This window comes from Podarcis muralis, chromosome 16 (assembly GCF_964188315.1).
Source record: "Podarcis muralis chromosome 16, rPodMur119.hap1.1, whole genome shotgun sequence".
NCBI classification, from domain to species: Eukaryota; Metazoa; Chordata; class Lepidosauria; order Squamata; family Lacertidae; genus Podarcis; species Podarcis muralis.
In genome coordinates, this window is record NC_135670.1 from 39326493 (window position 1) to 39342753 (window position 16261).

At 44.7% G+C, this 16261-nt stretch overlaps 2 protein-coding genes across 13 annotated transcripts in view; one reads left to right on the forward strand and one right to left on the reverse strand.

The window, feature by feature from the left end:
- The window catches only part of DNAH10 (dynein axonemal heavy chain 10), a 107674-nt gene extending 96822 nt beyond the window's left edge, over nucleotides 1–10852 (forward strand). For 3 of the 4 annotated variants that reach the window (XM_028711206.2, XM_028711207.2, XM_028711208.2), the window contains 10 exons: nucleotides 607–807; nucleotides 2727–2936; nucleotides 3363–3458; nucleotides 4031–4202; nucleotides 6787–6918; nucleotides 8345–8556; nucleotides 8647–8814; nucleotides 9192–9372; nucleotides 9632–9777; nucleotides 10520–10852. In XM_028711206.2, coding sequence (XP_028567039.2) covers nucleotides 607–807; nucleotides 2727–2936; nucleotides 3363–3458; nucleotides 4031–4202; nucleotides 6787–6918; nucleotides 8345–8556; nucleotides 8647–8814; nucleotides 9192–9372; nucleotides 9632–9777; nucleotides 10520–10666 — 1665 coding nt within the window. In that variant the 3' untranslated portion in view covers nucleotides 10667–10852. Of the gene's footprint in view, nucleotides 1–606; nucleotides 808–2726; nucleotides 2937–3362; nucleotides 3459–4030; nucleotides 4203–6786; nucleotides 6919–8344; nucleotides 8557–8646; nucleotides 8815–9191; nucleotides 9373–9631; nucleotides 9778–10519 lie in introns of those variants that run through there. The other variant, XM_028711210.2, reaches the window with a different exon arrangement.
- A 1829-nt stretch (nucleotides 10853–12681) lies between these two features.
- The window catches only part of CCDC92 (coiled-coil domain containing 92), a 28350-nt gene continuing 24770 nt past the window's right edge, over nucleotides 12682–16261 (reverse strand). For all 9 annotated transcript variants that reach the window (XM_028709761.2, XM_028709766.2, XM_077920079.1 and 6 more), the window contains one exon: nucleotides 12682–14020. In XM_028709761.2, coding sequence (XP_028565594.1) covers nucleotides 13245–14020 — 776 coding nt within the window. In that variant the 3' untranslated portion in view covers nucleotides 12682–13244. The remainder of the gene's footprint in view (nucleotides 14021–16261) is intronic.

Below are 16261 nucleotides of genomic sequence, written 5' to 3' on the forward strand. Positions count from 1 at the left end.
TCAGTGCTTTGGAAAGGAATTTTAATGTTCTTGACAATAAAAAATAAAAAATCTATCCCTTCTTCCCAAGCAATTGCATAATGTATGTGGAAAGAGAGTCTGTCGTTGCTTTAACAAAACAATAGAACTGGTCAGCCAAGTGAGGCCTTGCCTTGATCCAGAGCGAGGGATTCAGAAGCCAGCGCCTTGTCTCTTTCCTTCTGTTGTCTTGCACATTCTCAGTCTTCTTGTGCTACCCGCTTAGTGCTCAAGCACAAATTTGAAAAGCTGGAAGCAAGGCCAGAGAGTTGCATGAGCGTCTTCTGTGTGGATTGAGCCACTTGTACATTGCAGGGGGCTGGACTAGGTGGCAGTTGGGCCCCTCCCAAGTTTACAATTTTATGATTCTATTGTGAATAAACACACTTCCTGTACGGGATTTAGGTAGATGTGCTTACTTAAAGCCCAGTTCGACATCTCTTTTAGGTCTGTAAAATGAGTAAACTAGCTTCCTGACAGACTTTTTCAGAATGGATCTCTCTGTGGAATGAAGTCCTCACTTTTGGTTAAGGATTCAGTTCCTTCTAAACTAAACCTGCATCTTGACTCAGGTCCTCTCCTTTCCAGGTTGCCCTACAGTTGTTGGAGAATGCTGTGGCCCGGGGACAGTGGTTAATGTTGCAGAACTGTCATCTCTTGGTGAAGTGGCTGATTGATCTGGAGAAGGCTCTAGAAAGGATTGTTAAGCCACACCCAGATTTCCGCTTGTGGTTGACAACAGACCCTACAAAGGGCTTTCCAATTGGGATCCTCCAGAAATCACTAAAGGTACCAATAAGATGGTGTAACTTCAGGAAGAGGGCTTGATGAGCTTCTCTGAATATGGTTTTGTCCTTGTGGTGTTTGCCTCCTAGGTGGGTCATAAGGAAAGGGTTAAAATGAGTGTGATGTGATTGGCCAGTGAAAACTGATAGGAGGAGTTAGAGTGAGAGTTGGTGTTGTGTGGAAGTCAGTTGAGAGTTGGGAATTGGGAGTTGGAGAAGGAAGAGGGAGGAATAGTCTGTGTGTTGGTCGAGTTGTGTTGTGAGAGAATGACAGGAATTGTTAGGTGGAGTCAGATAGATAGTTAGTTGGGGATAATCAGTTTGAAGTTGTTAGGAACATATAGGTCAGTAAAGGAACAAAGATTAAGAAACTGCCAAGAAAAAATAACTGAAACCATAAGCTTGTTCATGCCTATAAAATAAACTTGATTATTTGTTAATGTTAACAACTGTCTGGACTCCGTGTGTACCCGTGAGAAACGGGTTGGTGGCAGCGAAGAAAGCAATTACAGTGGTGGCACAGGGTCAATAGACCGTCAAACGTCTGTGTGATCTCCACAGTCCTCATGTATCTAAAATCAGATGCTAAAAAGTCAGAGATAAGAAAACTCTTGGGTTCATGCCCCAATATTTTATTTGCCTTTCCATAGGGTTGCTGTACGTCCGAAATTTCCCAGATGTATCTGGAATACTGCAGTCAGAAGCCGTGTCTGGGTGGAAATCGGTAAAATGTTAGGGGAAGCTGGGACGTATGGCAACCCATGTAGGCAGTGTTGTTTTTGGCGAATTCCCTTTAAAATAGCTCAAAAACTTTTCACTATTTGAAATATGGCAACCCTACTTTCTGTGTTGAGGGGAAGGCCTTGGAACTTGGTGGCCAATCAGCTTGAAATCTGCTAGAGTCACCAGTTTTTGTCTCACCATTTTCAGATACACTTTTCTATATTTGAACATGTTGGGCTGCTGTCTGTGCCAAGCTGCGCCTCCATGTCAGTAGGGCAAATGATTTTATAGGAAGCAGCTGGTTGCTTTTATCCTAAGTCTGAGGCATTTATCACAAGCAAGCTGAGCTGATTATTTTTAAATCACAAGCCAGTGAAGCTCCACTAATGATATTTCAACAGTGACTTGGTTTCTCCTCCTGTAAATCCCTCATGTAAACCTAATCTTTTTGCTAGGCAGATGTTGGAGCAGCAGAGTGACACTTAAGTAACTTTAACTAGGGAAAATTTTCCTCCCAGTCTCCAGTCTCAAGAACAGAGGCAACAGGATTTCAGGAAATACTGTCAGTTCTGGAGGGCCCAGAGCTCATTGTCAAAGCCCATGCTTTGCACGTAGAACATTCTGGTCTCCTCCGTCAACATCTCCAGTTAAAAGGATCTCAAGCAGCAGTCTGGAAAAACCTAAGGCCTTGGACAGTCACGTGGACAATACTGGCTAAGATGCAGGGGCAGTGCAGCCTGTATTGCTGCTTGGGGCGAAATGAGCAGTGCCGCCCTGCCCTGCTGCCACCATTGCCCTCCCTGCCCTTGGACCTTAATAAAGGCCCAAGGCAGAGGACGAGTATAAGGCAGTTTCATATATGGGTTGTGGCCCTGCTTCAGGGGTGGATATAATTTCATAGCTAGGAAGAAGTGACAGCTCAAGAATTCAGCTTTAAAGAAACAGAAAAGCAAACAAATTCTGCAGTCAGACAATTCTCTGCATATTGGCCAATGGTATATAAATTAAATTGAAACTCTCTTGGTTGCAGAATTTGTACATTTGGGGCAAGGACTGGGGGATGAAGAATACAGGCACAGTGTGCATGCTGCACAGGTAAAGGAAGCCACTAAAAGCACCCTCAGGAAGAGGAGTAGCTCAGTCAGTGTCAATTTATCTGGCAAATCTAACTGCAAACCTTCATTTTCTCCAATGCACTAGGTTGTCACAGAGCCACCCAATGGGTTGAAACTGAATATGAGAGCCACCTACTTCAAAATCTCTCATGAAGCCCTTGATCAGTGCCCACATCCTGCTTTCAAGGATTTGGTCTATGTCTTAGCATTTTTTCATGCCGTAGTTCAGGAGAGGAGGAAGTTTGGGAAGATCGGTTGGAATGTGCCTTATGATTTCAATGAATCTGACTTCCAGGTAAGAAGCTTGTGCAGGCCAGCATCTTCCATGGTAAAAGAATCAAGAGCTTCCAGCTTTGCTTTCTTGTTTACATGATAGGTTTCAGTCTTTAAAAGTCTGGTTTATATTGAATAGGACATAGATGCAGCATTATATTTTACAAAAGATTCTTCAGATTTATGTCTCAGATGATCAAGGCGGCTCCTGAGGAGCATGACTCCAATTCCTGACTGGTGTGTGCAGGCCCTGCTGTCTCTTGTCTCCCTCTGCTGCAGCCAGGTGGAACAGCTGTTCATAGACAGTTGGGCTTTTCCATTTTGTTTTGAGGAAGAAGGCACTGTTGGCTTGGAGTGTGGCATTGTCTGAAACTAAAGCAAGCCAGTGTCTACAAATGTCTCAGCAACAGTAACCTCCTTATTCTGCCCACTGCAATAACTCCCTTAGGTCTGCATGGAGATCCTCAACACATACTTGACAAAAGCATTCCAGCAAAATGATGACAAAATTCCTTGGGGGAGCCTCAAGTATCTCATTGGAGAGGTAAGCAAGCGTGTCGTTGCCAAATTGCTCTGAGCCAGGAAAAAATTGCCTTATACCAAGCCCATCAAGCACAGCATTGCCTATTTCAGGGGAAGGCAATATGCTGAAGTCCAGAACTGGAGGGCACCATGTTGCCTTTTCCAGAAGATTCCCCCCCCCCCCAAAAAAAAAGTCCTGCTGCATGAGGCCCTTTTAACTGGAGGTGCCAAAGTTTGCAATCAATATGCAAAGCAGGTGGAACTCTTATTATAAGAAAGGGGAGCCTCATGTTACAGGTACATAGCTAACTGCATCAGACTACTTTTTAATGCTGTTTTAAATATGAAGCAAATATGAAGTTTTTACTTCTGGTTCTGTGGCTTTTGAGAGGTAAAGCATGACCCTTTCATCAGAGTTTTCCTTTGAACCATGAGAGCTAGTCTTAAGGAAATGAAAAGTGAGAGTATCAAAAGCCTGTGGAAGTTTACTGTTTATTGCTAGGAATGACTTGAGGGAGGAAATTCAGGTCAAATTGATGGGGAAACTCCCAAGTTGTTGATACTGGCCTAAAGAGTCATCTCATCAAACTCCAGGTGATGTACGGTGGACGGGCCATTGACAGCTTTGATCGGCGCATCCTTACCACCTACATGGATGAGTATCTGGGGGATTTCATATTTGACACCTTCCAACCCTTCCATTTTTTCCATGATGAGGATGTTGACTATAAAATCCCAGAAGGGACTACCAAGGATGAGTATGTTGGTAAGCAAAGCTTTGTTGCATCTTCACTTCCAAATCTATTTTACTGCCACAGCTTAAGTAGCCTTGATCTCCTGTATGTTTTGCATGTTGTAGGTATAGTTATTCAGGGCAGGAATAATTATACCAGCCAGCCCCTCCTCCAACCTGGGGAATTGTGGTTGTCCTGTCAGCCAGCCCTCAGGTCTGTGACTGCTGCTGTTGAATGCCAAGTCAGCCCAGAATAAAATCTCCCTCATCCATGATCTGATTATGGATGAGGAAGCTGATCTGGCATGTATCACTGAAACCTGGGTGGGTCAACAGGGTGGAGTTGGTCTCACCCAGCTGTACCCACCTGGGTACTCAGGGCAGCATCAGGGCAGACTCAAGGGTTGGGGAGGGGGAGTTGCTGTGGTCTATAGATTCTCTATCTCCGGACTCTCTGTCCAGTTGGGGGCAAATCTATAATGTGTGTTCCGGGCATTGGGCAATCAGGATAGATTAGGGTTTCTGCTGGTTTACCGCCCAGCAGCCTCCCTGCCTGAGCTATTAGGAAGATCTGCCCTCAGAGGCTGATGGATCCAGTGGGATTACAAACAGCTTTGCGGGGTTTTCCAGCTGATATGACTGGCGCCCCCATCGAAGCCTTGGCCGACCTCTGGTTTGGGCACAGAAACAGCTTTGGTGATGACCTCTGTTGAGAGAGAGAGAGAGAGAGAGAGAGAGAGAGAGAGAGAGAGAGAGAGAAGGGAAACATGTCCTTGTTAATTCTTCTCGACCTCTCAGTGGCTTTCAATACCATCAACCATGGTATCCTTCGGGAGCGGCTGTCTGAACTAGGAGTGGGTGACACTGCTTTGTGGTGGTTCCAGTGCTACTTGGATGGTCATTCCCAGAGGGAATGCTTTTCAGCCTTGTTGAACCTTCAGTGTGAGGTTCTGCAGGACTCAATCCTATCCCTATGTTGTTTAACATCTACAGTGGTGCCCTGCAAGATGAATGCCTTGCAAGACGGAAAACCCGCTAGACGAAAGGGTTTTCCGTTTTTGAGTTGCTTCGCAAGACGATTTCCCCTATGGGCTTGCTTCGCAAGACGAAACGTCTTGCTAGTCTTGCGATTTTTTCCTGCTTTCCCCCCTTTTTCTAAGCCACTAAGCCGCTAATAGCCTTTTAGCAGCTAAGCCGCTAAGCCTTTAATAGCTGCTAAGCCGCTAAACCGCTAATAGCGCTAATCTGCTAAGCCGCTAATAGGGTTGCTTCGCAAGACGAAAAAACCGCTAGACGAAGAGACTCACGGAACGGATTCTTTTCGTCTTGCGAGGCACCACTGTACATGAAACCACTGGGTAGGGTTATCTGGAGGTTTGGAGTACATTGTCAACAGTATGCATCTGCTGGACCAGTGTCTTGCCTCGGTAATGGACTGGATGAGAGCCAACAAACTGAGACTCAATCCACATAAGAGTGAGGCACTGTTAGTGGGTGGTTCCCTAGACCAGATGGGTGAGAGGTCGCCTGCTCTTGATGGGGTTACACTTCCTTTGAAGGAAGCAGGTTCGCAGCTTGGGGGTACTCCTGGATCCTTTGCTATTGCTCAAGGCTCAGGTGGCCTCAGTGGCCCAGAGTGCCTTCCATCAGCTTTGGCTGGTGGCCCAACTACGCCCCTATCTGGACAGGGATAGCTGAACTACAGTTGTCTATGCTCTGGTAAACTCAATGTTAGATTGCTGCAATGTGTTATATGTAGGGCTGCCTCTGAAGACAGTTTGGAAACTTCAGCTAGTGCAGAATTCAGTGGCCAGGTTGCTCACTGGAGCAAGACGTTTGAGCATATTACATTGATCCTGGTCCAACTGCACTGGCTACCAATTAGTTTCCAGGCCCAATTCAAAGTGCTGGCTTTGACCTATAAAGTCTTAAATGGCTCAGAACCATGATACCTCAAGGACCGCCTCTTTCCATATGAACCTGCCCAGACCCTTAGATCATATTCTGAGGGGCACTTTTTGTGTGCCTCCTCCTGGAGAGGTCTGGAGGGTGGCAACAGGAGAACGGGCCTTCTCTGCAGTGGCTCCCTGTCTGAATGTTCCTTTTTAACCAGGCCTTTAGTTGATTTGATTGACATCCTATGCCCTTTTAAAAATGTGGGTTTTTTGGGGGAGGGGGTATTGGGTTGTTTTTATTTTGATTATATATTTTGTGGTTTCATATTCTGATTTTCTTCTGTGAACCGCCCTGAGACCTCCAGTATATTAAATAAGTAAGTAAGTAAATTTGCTGGCTGAGTACAAGTGAATGACCCTTAATTTCACACCGCTTCAGAAGCATTGTAGTCTCCTTTTTCTGTTAAGGTTCTCCTTTAGCACCCCTGTTCCTTCCATATTTTGTCCCTGCTCCTATTTTTTCCATTATTTAGGTACCTAAACTATGAAAAAACAGTGACATCAGAATGTTATACTATATGTTAAAAGCACCATAGGAGGCCAAAATCATGCACAAATTTTAGAGGATGAATGTTCTTTAGTTTGCAGAAGTGAACCTGACTTCCACATCTTTGCTTATTCCACCCCCTTCAATCCCCCCCCTTTGTACCTCCATTTTACAGAAGAAATAGAGTCACTTCCGCTTGCTAACACTCCAGAGGTATTTGGCCTCCACCCCAATGCTGAAATTGGATACTATACCCAGGCAGCTCGGGACATGTGGTCACATCTTTTGGAGCTGCAGCCTCAAACAGGTATGACTCTTGCCCAGTTAGAACTATGTAGGCATGAAAGAAACAAAAAGATTTAGAACTTGACCTCAACTCCATTGAGGACATCAGTAAAATGGAGAGGAGGGACCCGAGACAGTGATGAGCACCTGCTTTGCATGAAGACCATCCCAGGTCCAATCCAGCTAAAAGGATCAAGTAACAATGGCTGGGAAAGGGGGAGACCACAGAGAGCTGCTCCCAGTCACAATCCTGGGCTAGGTGGAAGAATAATCCTCCATTCATTAAACTATAGCTATCCCTGTTTTCTGACAGAATTTAACTTGGAATGCCTGCTACTAAAGAACCATTCACAAAATCATCTACCCATATTTTGCGGATGCTTGTTATGTACAGTGGTACCTCTGGTTACGTACTTAATTCGTTCCGGAGGTCCGTTCTTAACCTGAAGCTGTTCTTAACCTGAAGCACCACCTTAGCTAATGGGGCCTCCCGCTGCTGCTGTGCTGCCGGAGCAAGATTTCTGTTCTCATCCTGAAGCAAAGTTCTTAACTCAAGGTACTATATCTGGGTTAGCGGAGTCTGTAACCTGAAGCGTATGTAACCTGAAGCGTATGTAACCCAAGGTACCACTGTATAGCTCAATAACATTTCCATTCATCCACAAGGACACACCCATTCTTCTGCAATTTTCAAAATGTGTTCACAGAGGAGATTCTAATCCAGTGGAAAACTGTTTGGATTAGTCAAAACACAGGAGTCAGGTTCACTACAAATGTCAGATGATTTTAGATCTGTTTAGACCTATTTTTCTGTCATGGCTCCCCAGCCCACAACCTGGAGTTCTATGAAATGTAGATTTGTGAGATGACAGCCTGTTTACATGGACACTAAAATGATTAAAGGAAGTTGTAGGGCGATTCATTAGTTAGCTGTATTTGTGAGCATCTACAGGTGAATAGTGGGCTGTGGGTTAAAGCCTCAGCGCCTAGGACCTGCCGATCGAAAGGTCGGCGGTTCAAATCCCCGCGGCGGGGTGCGCTCCTGTCGCTCGGTCCCAGCACCTGCCAACCTAGCAGTTCGAAAGCACCCCCGGGTGCAAGTAGATAAATAGGGACCGCTTACTAGCGGGAAGGTAAACGGCGTTTCCATGTGCGGCTCTGGCTCACCAGAGCAGCGATGTCACGCTGGCCACGTGACCCGGAAGTGTCTCCGGACAGCGCTGGCCCCCTGCCTCTTGAGTGAGATGGGCGCACAACCCTAGAGCCTGTCAAGACTGGCCCGTACAGGTAGGGGTACCTTTACCTTTACCTTTACAGGTGAATAAAATTGGGCAGTAAGACACTGTTTATTAATAAAAGCCTGATAGTCAATAACTGTGCCATAGTCCTCATGCAGATTGGTGGCCAGTGTAGATAATTCTAATAACTCTCAACTTAATAAATTTTAGGTGAAACTGGTGCAGGGATAAGTCGAGATGAATATATTGGCCAGGTTGCTAAGGACATAGAAAACAAAATGCCCCAGGTCTTTGACATTGATCAGATAAGAAAGGGTTTCGGACTGGAAATTTCACCGACGACAGTGGTGCTGCTACAGGAACTGGAGCGCTTTAATAAGCTCATAACTCGCATGACAAGGTCACTGGCGGAACTGCAAAGAGTAAGCAAAGCTATTTAGATTTTTTAAAAATTGTCCCCACCCCTTGGATAGAGATATGTAACCATAATTCTCTGGCAATTCTCTCACCAGGCCTTGGCTGGGGAGGTTGGAATGAGCAATGAATTGGATGACGTGGCCCGTGCTCTCTTTAACGGGCAAATCCCAAGCATATGGAGAAAGCTGGCCCCAGATACCCTGAAGACACTTGGCAACTGGATGATTTATTTTAAGAATAGGTTTCTCCAGTACACATCATGGGTAAGTGAAAGTTCAAAATGTCCTTTAATTGGGGGGGGGGGGGAATTATAGCTCTGTGGCAGAGCCAATGCTTTGCTTGCAGACCAAGTCCCTGGCATTTCCGGATGGATCAGGCAGCAGCCAATAGGAAAGATCCTTCTCTGCTTGAGACCCCGGGCAGATGCTGCCAGTCACAGGAGACCAAGTCTGATCTGGTGTACAAGGCAGCTTTTGGTAATCTCCTTGTGCATTATTTCCTGTCTGTGTGGGACACTAAGGCCACAATCCAATCCCCGGCTAGATGCCCTTAAAGCCACTGAACTCAGGAGCTGCGCTGGATTGTAGCCATGGTAATTCAACTTGGGAAAGAGTCAGTTAACATACATTTCTGCTTTCAGATTGAGGAGAGCGAACCAAGCGTCATGTGGTTGTCGGGACTGCATATCCCCGAGTCGTACCTCACTGCACTTGTTCAAGCAACCTGCAGGAAGAACGGCTGGCCTCTGGACCGCTCCACCTTGTATACTCAAGTGACCAAGTACAGGACTGCAGATGAAGTCACAGAGCGTCCTGGACAGGGTAGGGCTTTCCCCAGAGCTGTCTTGGTTGGAACTTGGAAATAGACTGTTGGTATATTACTACGTTGAGTGTGCAGCTTAAAGATTGCTTGCTACCTTTCATGGTTCTTTGCTCAAAGGAAGAAACTGACACACCTCTTCTCCATAGAAGTCTTGTAACAAAAGTTCCCTAATGGTGAAACACCTAGGGCTTTATTAGATCATCTATTTGAAGTCTCAAAACATGGAGCATTGAACAATGTATTTCTGGTCTTCATCAGGATGCTTTGTTTCTGGCCTGTACCTGGAAGGAGCTGACTGGGACCTTGAAAACAGCTGCCTCATCAAGAGTAAGCCCAAAGTGCTGGTGGTTGACTTACCTATTCTGAAGATAATCCCCATCGAGGCTCATCGTCTCAAGCTACAGGTACAAGCTGCCAAGAGCAGCTCTTAAAGCTTTATTTAAACTGCAAACTACTTGGGATGAGCTGGTTCAGAGAAGCTTCCCTCCTACACAGGCTTTGTCTTTTGTTTCCATACTAATGCTGGCTGCCACACCATTTTAGACAGGATTCCAAGGGCAGATTTTGCAGTGCCTTCCCTCTCTCACCCCCCCCCCCCCCCCGGTTAGGAAATTCAGTTAACTGGAATATGGCCACCCTTGCATTGCAGTCTGCATTTCAACATTGCTAAGTGTACTTGGAAAATTAAAGAGAAGCTTCTATTATATTTCCCCCCCTCAAGTTCCCTTGTTAATAATAATAATAATAATAATTTATTTATGCCCTGCCCATCTGTCTAGGTTTCCCCAGCCACTCTGGGCAGCTTCCAGCAAAAATAAAAACATCAAACATTAAAAAACCTCCTGATACAGGGCTGCCTTCAGAGGTCTTCTAGAAGTTGTATAGTTCTTAATCTCCTTGACATCTGAAGGGAGGGCATTCCACAGGGAGAGCACTACCGCCGAAAAGGCCCTTTCATTTCCCCCTACCTTGTAATTATAAAAGCAGTCACTCAGTGCCCTCTCATATACTTAGTGTACTGCTCTGCAGAGCACAGAATCAGTTTTGCCTCGTGGTCAGCAATCTTTATAATATGCCTTTAGCAACCAGAGTTAATAGAATGTGTGTATGTGTGTATAGTAACACTTTGACTTTGTTTCTCTCTAGAACACCTTCCGGACTCCAGTGTACACAACATCTATGCGCAGGAACGCGATGGGCGTTGGCTTGGTTTTTGAAGCTGATCTTTATACCACAAGACATAATTCTCACTGGGTACTTCAAGGAGTTTGCCTCACATTGAATGCTGATTAGTGGCCAGATGCAAAGGCTAATTCTGTTGATGAGAGAAGATACAGAAAAACACTGGAATCTCCTTGCTTCCATCTGCTGAAGATATGTACTGTAGATTTGTTTAAAACTAATTTTTGAGTAGGATTCCTTACATTTTATATATTGCAACTTGTTTGAAAATAAACCTTTCTTTGGTGTTTGTGGTTAGCCAGCAGGTGTAAATACTTTGATTTCATTGTTTATTCTTCAGCCATCCTTCCTCAGATTCAATGCTGTTTAGGACCCCCAGTCAAACCACACAAGAACAACTATTTAATTAGTTTGCATTATTGTAAGAAAGGTTAAGCCCAATTTTTAATTTCACAGTGTACTTTTCTCAGCATCTTAGAATGGATGCTTGTCATCAGCATTGGACACATGAATAACTGGGAGATATAGGTAAGTAAGGGATCCAAACCAGTGGTATCTTGTCGAAAGTATATGCTTCCTTTAACATTCTCCAGGAAGAGCTTTAATGTTTACTAAAAAGAAAAATCCCAACATGAAAAGCAAACATATGGGTCAAATTCTTCCAGAAAAGCAACACAAATAAAGGGGGCTGGCAGATATTACAGGGCACTTTGATAAAGAGTTGGTAGTTAGGAACATAGACTAAGGGGCTGCTGCAGTTGCAGAGTTCTAAGATGCATGCGCAGCTTTCTCCAGAAATGAAGCCCTCTAGATGCATGGGCACAGTGGAAATCTATTGGGTGAGAGTAGACAGTGGCACATGCAGGAGTTCCCATTGCAAATACAGTGGTACCTCGGGTTACATATGCTTCAGGTTACAGACTCCGCTAACCCAGAAATATTACCTTGGGTTAAGAACTTCGCTTCAGGATGGGAACAGAAATCGTGCCACGGTGGCGTGGCAGCAACGGGAGGCCCCATTAGCTAAAGTGGTGCTTCAGGTTAAGAACAGTTTCAGGTTAAGAACGGACCTCCGGAACGAATTAAGTACGTAACCAGAGGTACCACTGTACTTCTTTTCAGATTTTTCTAGGGGTGTGTGCAAAATATCAATCTGAAACAGAGTTTAAGAAATAGATTTTGGAAGGAGAGGAGGAATTTCAAAAATTCCCTGTTTTTGAAACTAGCTCCATTTAGCAGTATTGCTATGCTGTCCTAAGATGAAGTAATAAGCACTTTTCAGTAGGTTAGCATAAGGCAGGGATGGGGAACTTGTGGCTCTTTAGATGGTGCTGGACTATAACTCCCATCATCCTCCACCACTGGTTATGTTGGCTGAAGCCAAAGGGAAGCTGTTGTCCATAGCATCTGGAGGGTCACAGGTTCACCATTCGTATCGTAAGGGCTAGATTTTCAGTTAAAGGCACATTTTAAATGAGGAACATTTTGAAAATGTTATTTGCTGATACCAGCTGTAGCTTTCCATCTTTGCCATATAGTTTAAGAAGTTAGTTTTAGGCTTCTAGCTGAGTAGCTTTTAAAAAAACACCACCACCAGAAACTGGTGCTTCTGCTCTGTGCTTTGATTAAACTTTCCATGAGGTGACTTTTTACCATTAAGATTAAAATGTAAAACAAATTTCATAACCTCTCCCCACAAAATAGACGTGATTATTTTATAAACTTAAATAGGGGGTGGAAATTCAAAAATGATAGGCCCTCCTTTGTCAGCAAGGATACAGTCATCATAAGATTGAAAAATGAGTCTTGTTATGGCTGTAAAGCAGCAAGCTGCATTTCTGATTGGGCACAACCAAAACTGGAGGAATCTTCCACAGGAAAGGTAAGGACCTCTTCCTCCACATGTCAGCTACGGGCAGGAGGAAAAGCCTGGCCTGCAGGAGTACATTGCATCTCCAAAGTTTGAAAGATGCACAGCTTTACTCTCGCTACGAAGCAGAAACCGTAAAACCTACATTGTGTTTGTAGGTTTCCCCTTTCTTTCCCCTGCCCCAAAAGGAAACAGCCAGTTGTAATTGTGGAAAACTATTTCAAATATTGAACAAAGGACACAAAACAAGATCAGCCAGGGTTAATAAAATAGAGTTTGTTGGGATTTTAGTAGCTGTAGATAAAAACGTAACAGAAAATATGAACACTGTGATCCAGACCATGTGATGGAGGGAGGAGGGGTCACTCAGCTGTTCTTTTTCTTCTCACACTGGTGGTCAGCGCTGCCCCTCCCCAAAAAGAAGGATTTGTCATGACTGTGCGAAGTGATACATACATGGAAGGCTTTAACCATTAACAGCCAATACACAGTGCTGCAGGGCTATCATTAGGAGGCTATCAGACTCTGTCATTACTATTGATTAATAATGCAGACTGTTTTGCCTGGGCATTTGCCCACAAGTGCGCTTAGAATAAATGAAGGAGCATTGGAAGCAAGCAGTCAGGCAGACACCTGAGTTTGGCCACAGCGTTTCATTAAGTAGATAGTCATATTGGGGAATCCATTGGAGGAGGTTATTCTAGTGATGGAAAGAATTTGGCATGCATATGGGATTTGAAAGGGGGGGGAGTGACTGCAGATGCAATTAACCCTATTTGTGATCACAGTGCATAAGAGAGTCACCTCCAGACGGTATGCTTAAACAGTTCTATCTGTCCCTGAATGTTTTCGGACCACTTTGCTCCCATTCACCTGATCCACTGCTAGTGTCTCAACCTCTGGCTGCGCTTGGGGTGAAGCAACGTGGTGGATTCGGTGTGCCACACCAACGTGAGCCTTGTGCTGCTTCTCCCGGGCTGGGCTGTGTGGCTCAGCAGAGGTGCGTTCCGAAGGAATCGGTGGAATGACTAAAGGCCTCTCTTTGATAAGGTGGATCTCGGCAGTTTCCCTTGCCAGTAAGAAGGGAGTGGGATCAGGCATAGCATCAACAGGCTCCCGTAACAGCAGTTTGCGGCTATCCGATCCTAATCTGTAGGCCTCTTCAAATTCAGGGTTCAGGGGGGTGGACAAGCTTTTCTTCATTCTGCGCCGCGGAGTCTCTGGGAGCTTATCTTTGGGAGGGGCTGGTTTGTAGCTGGACAGCACTGGGCTCCCGGATGGAGAGCTGTCAGAAGTCCCACTTGAACTCATGAGCTTCTTCTTGGTGGCGTGCAGCTGTGAGGTGAGGTACGCAATCGTGCTGGCGCGCTGCTCCAGTTCACTCGACAGCATGTTCAGCTTATGGCTTTTCATTTTCAGTTCTTCTAAATACTTCTTTTCCCTCTCCTTGATGGTGTTCTCAAGCACCATTATCATTGCATTCTTTTGCTCCAGTTCCTTTAATAGCTCATTGTTTTCAGCTTCTTTCACTTTCAGCTGGGCCTCAAGTTCTTCACACTTCCTTTTGAGTTCTTCACTTCTTGAAGTCCCACTTTCTGAAAGAGCAGGCAGGCAAAGAGTTTTACACCATGTACAGTCAAGCAAACTCACTAACAAACATGTTTTCCTGCCATAAAGGTGATTAAGGTAAGAAACCAGACCAAAAGCAGCTGCTCAACATTGGAACAATAAGGAAATGCTAAGCATTTCTTGGAAGGAAGTGGCTGAAGTGTTTGCTCTTCTCCCAAATTCTTCAAGGCATGAGAATCTCTGAACTTTAGTAGCAGAATCTCAGAGAGCTCTTAGAATGCTGGCGTTTCTCAAACTGAGAAACATAAAACAGCAAGATACGCTTACAAAATCTGCATGTCTGACAGAACAGGCCCATAAACACACAAGACACAAACTTTCCAAGAGTCTGCATTATAATCCCATCAGACTGTCAGGAAGGGAACTGGGGGCAATCCAGTCGTTCCAATTACCAGAGTATACTTGAAGTAGGAGAGGGGATTGTGTAAAGAAAGAGATCTGGGCTCAGAAAGAGTGTGTGTGCAGAGTGCAGAGAGTGACTCCGTGCAGAGGGGTAAAGGCAAGGAGGCAGCAGCAGAAGACAGTATAGGAGCCAAATAGAAACATTCAGTGAGGCTTCAAGGCTGGGAGAAACATTGAAAATAAAGTATAGGGGACAGTATATATTTTTTTAGGTTTGAGAAAATATAAAAAGGTTAAGACAAAAGGGCTCTAAAATTGTCAGTAGGACTAGGAAGGGTCTGTTTGCCTATCACTTCCACACATTTACAACTCTCAAACACAGATAAAAAACAGCGAGTAGTTCTTAAGCATGGATGCAACCTACAGTGTTAGGCACCTTAAACCTAGTTATGGGGGCCACAATGGAATATCTAGGCAAACTTTTTTTATAACAAGAATACAAAGCTAAAATGAATGAACTGCAGCTAAAAACTTGTGTTCATTTTTCACATGGTCTACTCATCTGAAGACTGCAAAAAAAACAAAGCCATGCTTCCCCTGCCCCAGGGCTGAGCAATAACTGTTTTTCAATATCGTGATATATCACAATATACATCCCCAGTGGCGGATTGTTTTTTGAGGAGTTAGTGATTTGACATGGTTGCCCTCTTCCTGCCACTGTTCCTTTCCCCTTCCTTGTCTTTGATATTCTTTCATAGCATGAGAACAGCCTATAATGTCCTAATCAGTTAGGAGAAAGAGAGGGTGATGAGTACCTTATTTGATGTTGGACATTGTTTTGAGAAAGTGAGGCATTGGGAGTGGGTGGCTAATGAATAATCTGCACATAGTTAGTAATGCATAATCTGCACTTAGCCAGTCAGGCAAGCCAGCTAGCTATAAATCAATGGTTTGGGGCAGAGTTAGAGAGAAGCTCCAGCACTGACTGATCCGGCTGTGGGGTCGTGCAACCCGAGGCTACCTGGGGGAGTCACTTCACCGCTTCTTGAGGGCTTCCATGTGGCAGGTTTAAGTGCTTGCTTGGTATGTATACATTGCTTGCTGTTTAGAATGAAATCTTTAATCTTCTCACTTGTGTTTTGTGTTACTTCTAAATCTCATTTTAAAAGAACCACTTTGCATTTGGCAAGACTCCTGCTTACCGACAAACACCCTCCACACCATTCTCACAGTACCCAACCTCCCATTTCAGCAGAAGGTAACCAGTTAAATCTTCTCCCCTCCATTTTCCCTGACACAGAAGTACCCTCTCAAATAAATAAATAAATAACCAACCAACCAACCTTCCTTTAAAATATGGAAGAAAGCTGTGGGGCGGGGGATAAAAACACTTCCTTTTTTTCCACTGAGGAAAGAAAGAAAGAAAGAAAGGAAGGAAGGAAGGAAGGAAGGAAGGAAGGAAGGAAGGAAGGAAGGAAGGAAGGAAGGCTTTCTGAGTTTTTTGTTTACATTCCCTGTTTACTTTGCCTGATTGCTAGCCATGGGGGGGGGGGGGTCCCTCCTGAATTGTTAGCCGGCTCTGCATAATTAGCTGAGTTCTTGAGAGATTTGGGGGTGAGAGCAGAAAGTTCTGCTGAAAGACTTGGTTTGTGTGCTTGCAAGGGGTTAAAACTGGCTGCAGCTGAGGGCTTCTATCCTTATTTCTCAGCAAGAAACATACTGGTGAAGGAGGGAAAGAGCAAACAAAGCCTGCAAAGTATCTGTCAAGTATCCGTCCACCTGAGCTACCCCCTGGGAAGCTGTTAAGTCTCAACCTTTTGTTCACACCTTGTTGAAATACTTATCACAATGTTATTTAAATACCA